This window comes from Hydra viridissima, unplaced genomic scaffold (genome assembly GCF_058129835.1).
Source record: "Hydra viridissima isolate aposymbiotic clone 2 unplaced genomic scaffold, HvirCarnegie_v1 scaffold_4, whole genome shotgun sequence".
Lineage (NCBI taxonomy): Eukaryota > Metazoa > Cnidaria > Hydrozoa > Anthoathecata > Hydridae > Hydra > Hydra viridissima.
In genome coordinates, this window is record NW_028324303.1 from 16771679 (window position 1) to 16785210 (window position 13532).

Consider the following 13532-nt stretch of genomic DNA (forward strand, 5'->3'; position numbering starts at 1 on the left):
TGTTGGTGGGAGAAAAAACTATATGTCGAATCATTGAGGAGGACCTCTGCTGCAAGCCTGAAAGTAAATACAGTTAAAGTGAAAGATGCTTTCCGAAACCGCGATGAGAAAGCGAGATAAACGCGTTCTGTACGAAACTGTTTTACCGGACGACTCAAATTTTTGCTGTTGATGCAAAAACCAATTGAAGCTGTTTGATTTACCTACGACCCTGAAGATAATGCTATTGTTTCCAGAACAAAATTTCTAGTGACTGTTCATGTGTTAAAAGTTGTGTCCAATGAGGGTGATGCCATGCCAACGCATTTCTTTAAAGAAAAAGAAAATTTCAAAAAAGAAGTTTATTTGCGTGTTATGATAAATGTACTGAAGCCATGGGTGGAAAATACGGTCATGAAGGCAGTATATTTTCCAGCAAGACGGTGCCCCCGCCCAAAAGAGTCATTTGAGCCGAAATTGGTTATCAGACATTGGTTATTGACTTGCCCAGGTTTAAATCCTTTGCACTCTTATGTATGGAGCGTAGCTGAAAGGTTTATCAATAACTCCAAACGTCGCATCATAGAGAGCCGCTATTGAAGCAACATTCGGTGATATGGACCGTAACGCATTTAGACCAAGATTTGATGCGGTCATTCAAGCAAATAGGAGATGTTAAATGTGTTCTTTATGACTTTATAAACAAGTTGTTATAAAAAAAATTTCTAAGTATTTTCATTTTTTCAATAATGTTTGGAAAACATGATATTTTGCAACGGATTTTGGCGCTGCTCCCTGTAAGAGTAGAAAAAGAGGGGAAGTATATCAAAAGTCAGGAGAAACTCATTTTTGCAAAAGACCAAAATTTTGGATAAAAACATTTTAAAGAGATTTTTTTCAGATTTTTTGCGGTGAGAAGAAAAAACAAATTAAAAAGACAAAGTTGATTAAACGATGATGTATTCCACAAGAAAGAAAATAAAAAACAAACAAAAAAACAAACAAAAAAACAACATTCCTAATAGAGATAGTAAAGGAATGATAGAATAGCTGAAAATATACTGGTAACACTTTCTGAAATCAAGTCTATTCACAATCATTTACAAATAAAGCAATAATAAGGGTGTGCCTTTTTATACTATGGACGGGCAAAAGAACAATTCTCGATCTCGACGTTGTATAACCAATTCAAAAACTGTGAATAATGCAAAAAAGAAAGATTTAACGGAATTTTGCATATCGTCCCTCAAATTTGCTACAATAACACCCTGTAAATAAAATTTCGGACAAATTTTAATTGCATTTGTTATGTAATTTATTTCATGCACGTAAAAAACCTTTATACTTATTTGAAAGAGGATTTTATAATCTATTTAAATTCAATTAAGCTAAAAATATCATTTAAATACTGAAAATAAAATGGTCAAAGTAAAGGACCTCGAAAAAATTATGGAAATTTTTTTCCAAAAAAATCGAGAAAAAGGTAACGCGTTTGTTGCTAAGCAGTTTATGGGATGGGGTTTACCCAGATCAACTGCTTACGATAAAATCGTAAAATTGGAGAATGGATCTCTAAGAAGAAAAGTTGGAAGTGGTCGAATCGCTAAGGTTGCTACTAAAAAAAATATTCCAAAGATTGCTGCATTTTTTGAAAATAAGTCAGGGTGCTCCTAAAAGAAAGTAGCTCAAGTTTTTAACCGCAGTCAAACTCGAATTTCCCAAGTATTAAAAACAATGACTAACATTCGAACTTTCAAAAAAAAAAATCGTCCAGATCCATCAGCAGAAGAAAGCTATGCATCCTAAATGTCTTAAATTGTACGAAAATTATAAAAACTTGGATTTTGTTATGGATGATGAAAGCTATTTTACCTTAAACAATAGCACATTAGCTGGTAATGATAGGTTTTATGCCGCTGATCCTTCTCAATGTTCTGACCAAGTAAGATACAATTTGCGTAAAAAGTACGAGGACAAGCTCTTAGTTTCTTGTTGCATCAGCCCCCGTGGAATAAGCCCTCTTTATATTCATCACAGTAAGCAGGCAATCAACCAGTACACTTATAAAGAGATACTAGAAAAAAACTTTACTTCCTCTTGTATCAGAATATTATAAAAAAGACAATAAGTTTATCTTCTGGCCTGATGTGGCTCGATCACATTACGCAATGTCGGTCATCAACTTTTTAAAATTGAAAAAAATCAAAGTTGTACCCAAAGATATAAGCCCAGCTAACGTTCCAGAAGCAAGACCAATTGGAAACTTTTGGGGTGATTTAAAACGGCTAGGGTACGAGAATAATTGGAGAGCTGAGAATTTGGAAGAGCTTGAAGCAAGAATAAGATATTGTTATTCAAAGATGAATAAAGAAATTTTCCTCACTCAAATAAAACATCTTTCAAAAAAACTTTATAATATTGCTCAATATGGTATTTGAAATAATTATTTTAATATATTTATAAACTATGTATACTAACATATTAACAGTTGAAATATTAAATAATAAAACTTATTAGTTCTTAAAATATTAGTTTTTAAATTTTATCCAAAACTTTATTTATGAGGTGTTACATCAAAGACTACTAATGTCGAAACAAAAATTCATTAATAGTTAAGATAAATACATACATTAATACTTACATACGTGTACAGATAGAAATTTACAATAATATACAATAATTTGTTATATGTTATTAATTTACAAAACAAGAATAATCTGCAAATTAAAAATTTCAGTTTAAAATATATAAAATTAAAATTTTTTTTATGAATTGTTTAGTTTATGGGATTGATAAGTTTATAGACTCAATTAAACTCTATCTTCTATTGATTATTTTTAGAACAGAAACTTTGAAATTAAAGTAGTTTATTACCTAATTTTATTTACTTAGTAACTTCTCACCCTTTATCAAAAAAATTAACATTGAATCAATTCAAGAAAATTGAAAACATTAAAAATATTGCCACCTGGTCTTTTTGATAAAATTCACAGTGCGAAATGGATTTGGAAAGCTCAAAGTTTATTTTTAAGACATGCAAATGATTTAAATTCTAGTTACAAAATATTTTAGTACTTCAAATAACCCAAGTAAAAAAAAATAAAAAATTCAAATAAAGTATAATCTAATATAAAATTCTATCATTTAAAATTTTTTGCATTCATATTTTCTAACAAGCATTCTTTTATTTCATTCAAGATTTCCTCACTTATTTTATTTCCTTGTAAGTTTAATTCCAATAGCGTGTTGTTGTGACATTCCAACGAGTCACACAACATCTCTGCACCAGCATCAGAAATTCCACAACCCTCAAAGTCTATGTATTTTAAATATGTTGATGAAGATAATGCAACAGCAAAAAGTCCAGCACCAAAATCACCGATGTCATTGTAATCAAGATAAAGTTTCTGCAGATGTGAACCATGAGCTATTGCCATTGCAAGTGATGCCCAGCCTATTTGTGTCACTCTTCTATTACCTGTTAATGTTAATTCAAGCAAATTTCTTCCATTTGATTTGGATTTTAGTAATGAACACAAACTTGTAATTGCTTCATCTCCTAATTGGCAGTCACCAACATCTAAAGTTTGAAGTTGATGGTGACTTTCAATAGCACTAACTAGTACAGTAAGGCCTTCGTCACCCAATTGGTTTCCATGTAACCTAGAAATATTTTATATATCTTACAAATAAAATAGCAATCAAAAATATGGGGCATGTCTTAATTTTGATACCTTTAAAAAAAAGATTTGGACAAAGAAATAAAACAAATGAAATTGATTAACTTATTTAATTGAAATTATAAAATTTATCCATTTTAAGTTTGAAACAATTATGTTTTTCCCACAAAATAAAATGATATCATATGAATTATCTAGAGTATGTGTTACTTTGTAAGTAATTATAAGTGTTGGCACTTTATTTACTTGCTATGGTGCGGAATAAAGTTAGGATGGAGTAATTGATAAAATGAACCATGACTATGGTAAACTGGAAAAACAAGATATATATCTTTTGAGCTAACTAGTTTTATGCAAATATAGTACAATTTTCTTGATGGTATATATATTGTCTCATATTACCAAGTTGATGAGAAAAATGAGATATATTAATACACTTATCAGTGAGTAAAAAGAGAAAAGTTTAACATTTTTAGTAAAAAATATTATCATTATAAGATGTTATAAAAGAAAACTACATACAAACAAAATATCAATGATTTTTAAACTTTCTTTTGCCAACTTTATTTTTCTTTAACATCTAATTGTAGATGGATAAAATTTACATAGTTCTGTTCAATAACATCTACAATAATATGATAAGAGAGAAGTATGTCTACACAAAATTTAAGTAAATTATTATGAAAACTTTAAATGACTATAAAGTTCACTAGTTCAGTTAATTTTTTGTAACTAGAGAATTAAAAAGTGCAAATAAAACAACAAACCAAAATATGTAATAGAAAAATATAAGTTCACAAATTTTTAATTGATTTAATTTCTTTTATCTTTTAAACTAACTGGCAGTGATGTCTACTTTATTGATTAATGCTAATTTGTTTATTTTTTATAGAAACTGTATAAAGTTTTTAAAATAGAGATATACCAAGAAAAGCCATTATAGACCAATAATGACTCCCAAAAATAGACTCACAAGGTGGTGATAAAACTTTTTGTACTTGAGGCTTTAATTTTAATGGAGTAGGTTTAAGCAATACATATACAGGTTGAAACAATAACAAACCAAAATAGAGATGCTAGAGAACTACATAACTATGTCAACATACATATTTATTAATCAAAATAAATGGTATAAGTTTTAACAAAATGCGGCTCCTACCCACACAGCCTGTACAGTTAAGGAATAAAAGAATTCATCTTTGGTTCTTTTAAATTTAATATATAATTTGAAACAATAACTATAAACTATTCCAAAAAAATTAAAACATACATATTAAAATCAATTCAAATAAGGTGCATAGTTTGAATAAAGCACATGGGAACTATTTTAAGTTCTAACTTTGCGATAAAATTATACTTTGGTATGAAAACTCCTCTGCCTTTTAAAAGCACACATATAAACAACATACATACATACATACATACATACATACATACATACATACATACATACATACATACATACATACATACATACATACATACATACATACATACTTTTATACATGCATACATACATACATACATACATACATACATACATACATACATACATACATACATACATACATACATACATACATACATACATACATACATACATACATACATACATACATACATACATACATACATACATGTATATATATATATATATATATATATATATATATATATATATATATATATATATATATATATATATATATATATATATATATATATATGCAAGTGTGTGTTTGGGTGTCTTATTGTGTTTGTGTAATGTCTTTACCATTCATTGAGTAAAAAGGATATCTACATACGTAAGAGTAGTAATACCAGTGTTTTCTTTTAAACCATCAGCAAGACATCCAACTCTTTCTTTTGTATTAATTAGTCCAAGATTCAAATTTAGGTGAACAAGAGAGGCATTAGCTTTTAAAGACTCCATTAGCTTTTTAAAATTATAATCTTTCATTTTGCACCCTCTCAACGATAATAAACGAATTGAATTGGTTCGAAGAGAATCACACATATCACGAACATCAATATCACCAATATCTTCCCCTAATATTTGAACAGAGCCCAACATTATTTAGCTTTTATTTTTTTAATACTTCTACATAGACAATTAACTTTTTATTTACGTCGGGTGCTGAGTTACCGAAAGAAAATCGGTTGAAAAACTAAGGGGCGCGTAATAGCTTCAGGTTTTCCCAAATATGCGGAATTATTTGAGTTAAACAGATAAAATATTTTACGGTAAAATGGAAAAGGTTTCATTCAACCCATAAAAACAGAAAAAAAAATTTTATGGTTTTTAACAAAGGATTACCTAAAGTTAACTATTCCAGTAAAAAAAAAATTGAGTTTTTTATTTATTAAGAGAAGCAGGAGATATTAAGTTTAACAACGGCGTTTCGTTACGAATGATGACGTCATTATGTGGAATTGAGGGTTTGGGGCCACTTTCATTTTTATGATTACTTTTTTATTGATTAGAGTCATTAATCGATTTTGAGGCCAGTGAACTTTTTTACTTCTTTTAAATATTGACGTCATCCACTATCTCCCTCAAATAAAGGTTGAGTACGTCATCACTTGTGAAAACAAAGGGTAAACCGTTTTTTTGCCATTTGGCGCCTTTGAGTAGACCGGATCTGTAGCCCATCACCAGAGATACGGAACTCTACTCCTCTGCCACGAATATACTCATCTGAAAAAGTTCGACAGTCCATAACTAGGTGTATCCAATTATCAGCTTTTATTTGTAATCACCGTAGATGAGAGAACAAGTCTTGCTGAATATTTTATTCGCCTCAGCAGATACTTCTCTGTAACTACCGGATAGAACTCGGTCTAAGAAACTTACCGTGTGAATAAATTTTTGAAGGAACACCATTTAAATTAATATCAAATTCATCTGTTTGTCTGCAAAACAGAGTAGAACTAGGATACATGGTGAGTACATACTTCAACGATTGACACACATCATTTACATCAAAGATCCAATCAATCTAAGTTGTTCGAAGGGCAAGGATACTTTTCCAATTATTTTCTATAATATGCCAGAAGTAAGTGCACAAGATAAAAGCTTGCTTTATATTGTTTTCATGTTAACTAAACTGTAAAAAGAGTTTCGTGGAATCTCAGAGAATTGTTGTCAGCTGCTTCAAATTTTCATCGATGGAAAAAGAATGTAGACAGTGCAGCACTAGAAAAAACTCAACAAGAGTTTACCGTCAGTTCTGAAGGTGGTTCTCAACCTTTTGATTACGTTCAGTCTTTTAATTACGATCAACGACGCTTCGTACAAGATAGAAAAACTGGTGGCAATTAGTTAACACATTAGTTTGCAGGTGAAACACAAGAGCTAACGAATGGTATCAATGCATCAGGGTTTAAGGCTGTTTTCAAGTTTATTCGTGCATACACTAATTTTGTACTCTCAGGACAGATGTCTGCAAGGAGTACGATTGTAGTTACGAGTACTGCCGCTTTGGATGCGCATACTGATTTTGTGAATGCTCTCGAGGCTGATATCAAGAGACCGATAGATCTTTCTGCTAACATTGCTCAATACCGAAGCATTTTATCAAACGCCTCACCTTAACTTCGTTCTCACCCCCGGGTTCTACCTCATAGTACAAGACACAGCACTGAAGACAGAATCAACTCTTGAGTATAACTTTGAAATACTTCAAGCTCCACCAAGTACATTTGGTTTAAAAATTTTAGCTTTGTTATATATGTTGTAAAGAAATTTCCGGCCTACCTAATTTTAATGAAAGCTTATAAAATCATTTTGTAAGCAATCAAAGTTAACTAAAATAAATCCAAATTATAAATCCTTACAATCTTGGGAATATTCGTGTACCAAGGGTCATTGTGCACCTAAGGCCACCTCCACTATATTTTTAAAATATCAAGCTTTAAGTTATGCAACTTAATCAGCTGATTGGTTTTTACCAATTTTCTTTTTTTTTTAATTCTATTATAAGTGTTGGAGAATGTTGCTGCAGGAAAATTATAATCAGAAAACGTTTTTTGATGGTCTGAAGTAAACTTTTGTTCCTTATCTCTTTTTTTGTTTTACAATTCAAAGTATGGAATTTTATTTTTTAAGTAATTACATTGATACTAATAGAAAGTAACTGGTATGATGTGATCATATCAGAAATTTGGCCCAAAGCTCACGAATTTCCCCTAAATGTGTTTGTAACTTAGAAACCACAACTATTTTTAGTTGCCATGTTTATTTACATATGACGATAATGCTTTTTAAGCATTATCGTCATATGTAAATAAACATGGCAACTAAAAATAGTTGTGTCAGTATCTTACGTTTGATTTTGATTTGAGATCTTTTACTGTGCAGTAATATTATCAATATACTATATTCTTTTTAATTTCGTATTTTTCATCATCTGCATAAAAATATTTATGCAGATGATGAAAAATATTTATAGTCCAGTAAAAGATCTCAAATCAAAATCAAACGTAAGATACTGACGTCTAGACGATCCGTCACCAACAAATGGTGGTAGAACTTTAGTTATGACATCTTCAATTCCACATCAAAATTATTATCTTTTCATAGAAATTTATTTACTCCTACTTTCTTAAGATACTTAGTTTTATAAACTAAATCAACAACTTCAATAAATTCTTCCACATAATGTTGAGAGTAATTCTTTCCACTATTAAATTTCATGAGAAAAATATTATCAGAACTTTAATCATTTAAATTTGAGTAAAACTGTAGATAATGATAAACCTGCTTTGTTTTTTTTTTTTTTTTTTTTTTATTATTTGTTTTGAAAAAGGTTTTTGATATTATTCATTATTAGATTTAAATGTAAAATAATTTTCATTTCAGGTGAATCAGTTAAAGTGCGTGATTTTCGCTCACACCTTTTTGTAATAGTTGTTTTTCTCAATTTAGTTTTTGGGTGAGATTGTATTATTTTACGTGAAACATTAATTGATGTTGATGGTAAATTGCCAGGAGAAGTTTTTTAACTTTAATAATATCATTTAAAACCTAAGTTTTAGTATAAACTATTTTAGGACTTTTTTTATTTGGAGAGAATTTAGTAATCTAATATCTGTGTTCAACAAAACCTGGTTTTTAAAGGTTTTTAATTATTGTAAAAAGACTATTGCTAATACATTTTACCTCACCGCCGTTGTTAGAGCTGATGCATTTTACCTCACCGCTGTTGTTAGAGCTGATGCATTCGTAAATTAAGTCTTAACTTTACGTTCAAAAAAGGAACTTTGAAATGCGGAATGCTGTTTATATTTTCGCTGGAAAGTTCATACTCCATAAAAAGGTGGACATGAGTTGGATACTTGCTTCTCTAATGCCTGAAAAATTCAATAATTGCACGTTTTTATTAGTTTATCAATAAGGATGCAGCTTGCAAGCAAAACAGGTGGTGTCATTGTTATTGCAATAGCATTCACAGGTTTCCAGTTCTCAGCTAGAGCCCTCAGTGGTGATAGAGGCTCACTCGAAAAAAAGAAGAGATATAATGCTGCACTTACAAAATAGCAAAAAGCTTAGACTAAGTATAACCAAAAACGTGCCAATACTATAGATAAGCTCATTGCATAATTGAGTATAAAAGGTACTTCGATAAGACAACTCGATGGCTGTATTGAAGGCAGTCGACTTCCGAAGCGGCTATGTTTGAACACAGCCGCTTCAGAATGGTGTTAGTAACTTTTGTTTTCGATGTATATGACAATGGCTACTTATATAATCACAGAACGTATATGGAGTCAACTTTACAGAACGTATATGAAGCCGTGTATTTAGACATTTTATTTTTAATCATTACGTAACTTTTCTCTGAAATAAGATTTTTATCTTTCTTATTATTCGAAGAGAAAAAATATACATGATTATGCCAAGCGTTACAATAATAATACAACACAATTTTTTCACAAATAAAAAATACATACATTTATATATGTCACGCGTTGTAACATTAGTGTAATATAAATAAACTATGGATTCAATAGCAGTTCAAGTATTGCCTGATTAAAAGGAATTACTTCTAGAAGGAGTGATCACACTCGCCGAGTGGGGTAAAGAAGTTGTCTTGTTAAGAGCAGAACCAGTACAAGTGATTAAACCGAAGTCTATACCTAGACCTGCACCTGAGCCCCAACCTATCGCAGGACCTATGCTTTAATCTATACCAGTAACACCACTGAAAGGATTGTTAGACTGATAAAAATTAGGATGCATTTCTTGATGCATAGACCTGCATACCTTTCCCAAAATGATGATATCGTACAAAGTGGAAAGAAAAAGAGTGAAGAAATAAAACAAGAAAGCATTTATTCAAGCAGCCTTCAATGCTCAAATAATATATACAAAAATGTTATAACAGAACAACTTTGAAATTTAGAATACTGATAATCACATCGGTGAAACAACGGTATGATCAAAAGCCTAGAAAGTTGCGAAGGGTTGTTTGCCACCTATCCAAAGAGTCACTTTTTGGTGACTCTTTGAAGAAGTAGCAAACAATCCTTCACAATTAATTGACCACCATAAGTCCCAGCATCAGAAAAAAAGATAAATACCAAGAGAAGGTGTGCAGAAAACACAAAACACAAAAAGATTCAAGATGTGTAAATTGTGGTGTTGGACTTTGCAGACCGTGCTTTGCCAGTTATTACATTAAGAGTGAATATTGACGAATCATTTTTAAAATTTTGTATTTTTATATGCACAATTACTAATTACTTAAATTCCTAATTACAACTAAGATATTGGAATCTCTGAAGATTCTCAGGTTAAAATTTCATTTTAACCTTAGAATCTTCAGAGACGCCAAGATCCGGTAGGTTTTAGCAACAACTACCCATAGTAATAGAGCATTTTTTAGAAATGTAAGAATTGATCAAAGTGCTAGCTTTAAAGAAACTACTACTTGCTTTAATATTTTGAGGAATAAATCTGTTTGATTAAGTACTGTATGAAGAATATTTGGTATAAAACTGCTGCTATTCCTAAAATTTAAATCCATTTTAAAAGTCATTTCTAAAATTTCTTGATGTAAAAAGGAGATTAAAAAGAGCGTGAAGAACGTAAAAACTGAGAACAACAAAAACTTTGGAACAATTGAAAAAATTTATTTAAAACTATGAAAGTAACTTATGAAATTTTAAATCGAAAATCAATTAAGATAGTCAAAAGAATATCTCACGAAAAGTATGATTTGTGATTCGTTAAACAGGCAGTTCAACAAGAAAGAGGGTCTATATGTGTTTGGGGGTATTTAAACTTTCAAGGTGATAGATAATTCTGTTTATACTCTGGAAATATTAGCTCTGAAATGTCGTAGTACTTGAAAGTAGGTTAATTACATCAGCTTATTGTATTCAAATGAGAGATGAATCCAGGATTTTTCAATAAGATCGAGCAACTGCTCATATTTCAAAGTACAGAGGAGCATGGTTTGCAGAAAATGATATTGAAACGATAACTTGACCACCGCACACTGTGTCATTTTAACAATCTGGAAGAAAAAAATCCGTTTTTTCAACTTATTTAGAAGTTTTTGTTTGTTTTATATTTCGATTGCAGATAGTCCATATTATTTAAAAACCACACCAGATTTTTTTTGTAATTCGATGAAGCTGCCAATGATATATATTAATATTACGGAACTTTTGTGAAGTTAGACATCAATAACTTCACAAAAATTCCGTAAGAAAACTTGGAGCAAGCTTTCAAAGTTTTTAATGCCGGTTGCCGTTTTATCTTAACTGACAATTATTCACTTTTGCTTTGCTTTAATTTATAATTGCGTCATTTCAGGCTGGCAAAACAAACCTGGCTGGCAAAAAAATTTGCTTCACTGCGGTAGCGCAAGTTAGATATCTAGTTAATATATATCATTGGCAGCACTGATCTCTATAATAACTGGATAGCGCAACTCCGAGTAAAACTTCTAATATTTTGACGCCAAAATCGCCATATTGGAAAGCCCCAAAAATTTAAATCCCGTAAGCTTTAAGTTCTGTTTTTCGGCTTAACACTTTAAATTCACATATCAGATTTAAGCGTTCTGGGGCTTTCCAATATGGCGATTTTGGCGTCAATTTTGATATTAGAGATGCGCTATCCAGTTATTATAGAGATCAGTGATTGGCAGCTGCTAATAAATTCTTCTGAGTATGCGCGAATTTTTAAAGTCGTAGAACGTAGCTATGACAACAACAAATTTAATACTTTTAGTTTGTAAACGTTTCACGTCTGAAACGTTTACAATAACTAAAGTATTCATTTTGAATTATTTTATTTCAAAATAAGGATTGTTATAATTGTCTCTTATCGTTTATGTTTTCAGCTTTTAATAAAAATCTTTTGTTGACTCGTAGAATTCTTTTAAAAAGTGAGTAATTTTTTGTCAAACCGTAGTTATTTTACAACTTTTGTGCAACATTGTAATATTGCCGAATATAATTGCATGATTGTATACAAATTAAACCTCGTACCTTTGAGTAACTAAAACAAAAAAAACATTCTGCGAATTTTTGCGTGCTAATTACATTTATACAATTTTTTAAAGTGGCTCGTTCGATTTCCCGAATGGCTTTTTTGATATATGGGTACGAAACCCGAATATTTCGAAGTTTGTTACATTGATGAGATAAAACAAAGATTATCTTTCTTTTTTTTATCACCTCTTTATGCCTAGATTAGAAGATTTGAATGCATTCTTCACATCTCATACCGCATAGAAATTAAAACATAGCAAGTAAGTAGAAATGAAAATAAAGAAAAGTTGGCACGAAAAAAAAAGAAAGTCTAAAAAAGTTTAAACGTGAGTTGGGTTTTTTAATTGATGCACCCAAACAGCAAACTGGTAATACACGTTGAGGAAACTGTTCTCGTAAATTTTTCAGAAGTGCTGAGAAGTTGACTGAGATAACAGAAATGCGCTTAAAATTAATAAAACGCTTAGGAATTATTCTAGAATGCATAAACTCAATTTGAATAAATCAATTTGGATAAATTCGAAACCTACGCAAAAAAAAACCTTGACCTATGCATTTAACAATACGGATGGTATCCTTAGGCAGAAACATTATGGAAACGTAAATTATTCTGAAGAAGCTCAAGTGGCTAGGAACAAACACAACATGCAGTTTAGGGACCATTTTACGAGGAAAACACCACGAATAGACACCAAATAGGGATTTATTAAATAGACTGCTAGTTACTTCAGATCCGGTTATAGCAAGTTAAAACTAAGCATATTAAAATGAATCCTGAATTGTTAAATTTATTAGAAAGTGAGCAAAGTGAAACAGCTTTAGAAAGTGACGATTCTGTAGACACATCTGAGGATTCTGTTGACACATCTGAGGATTCATTAGATGAGCATGTTATAAAAATATTCTGTATGCTTACTCATATATTTTTATTATTTTGGATTTCTATGATTACTAGACCCATAATTGTATTTTAAATGAGCAAAGTAATAGTCTATAGTTTTGTTTTGAATTTCTTTCTTCTCGGTTGTTAAAATGAAACACTGTACATGGTATTCAACTGATTTTTCATCCCAACAGAATTTATTCGGAATTGGATTAATAAAGAATTATTCGAAACAATTTCTTAGTAACTTTAACAAACTAAAATGCGCATCGAGAGAATTATGATATTATGTTCCCGAAACATTTTGCAATAGTTTGGTTATATGCAAGTAGAGTTTATTGAAAACGAGCATCAATAACAATTCCTTTCTTTCTTTTTTTTTAACATATGATTTTGATTATACGAAAGAAATTAATTTATTTTTGTAATTAATGCATATAAAAAATTTCAAAAAGTAAAATTTAAAAAAAATAAAATTTACTAAA

General features: G+C 30.3%; 1 protein-coding gene and 1 long non-coding RNA gene across 2 annotated transcripts; one reads left to right on the plus strand and one right to left on the minus strand.

Moving 5' to 3' along the window:
• Positions 1 to 2868: 2868 nt before the first annotated feature.
• Positions 2869 to 5840, minus strand: LOC145182914 (leucine-rich repeat-containing protein 73-like). Its single transcript, XM_080058189.2, has 2 exons — positions 5465 to 5840; positions 2869 to 3642 (listed from the first exon to the last, which is right to left on the minus strand). The coding sequence occupies exons 1-2, from the start codon at positions 5731 to 5733 to the stop codon at positions 3120 to 3122; spliced, it is 792 nt and encodes a 263-aa protein (XP_079914315.2). The 5' UTR covers positions 5734 to 5840; the 3' UTR covers positions 2869 to 3119.
• Positions 5841 to 11923: 6083 nt separating this feature from the next.
• Positions 11924 to 13391, plus strand: LOC149890163 (uncharacterized). Its single transcript, XR_016452190.1, has 2 exons — positions 11924 to 12058; positions 12365 to 13391. It is a non-coding gene; the product is annotated as an uncharacterized LOC149890163 (long non-coding RNA).
• The last annotated feature ends 141 nt before the right edge of the window (positions 13392 to 13532 follow it).

What these genes read in the sequence shown, in the direction of transcription:
- LOC145182914 (XM_080058189.2), bottom strand. Translation starts at nt 5,733, where the DNA reads ATGTTGGGCTCTGTTCAAATATTAGGGGAAGATATTGGTGATATTGAT. An exon ending in ACTGGTATTACTACTCTTAC is followed by an intron (nt 3,643 to 5,464) that starts GTATGTAGATAT and finishes AAATATTTCTAG; the next exon opens with GTTACATGGAAACCAATTGG.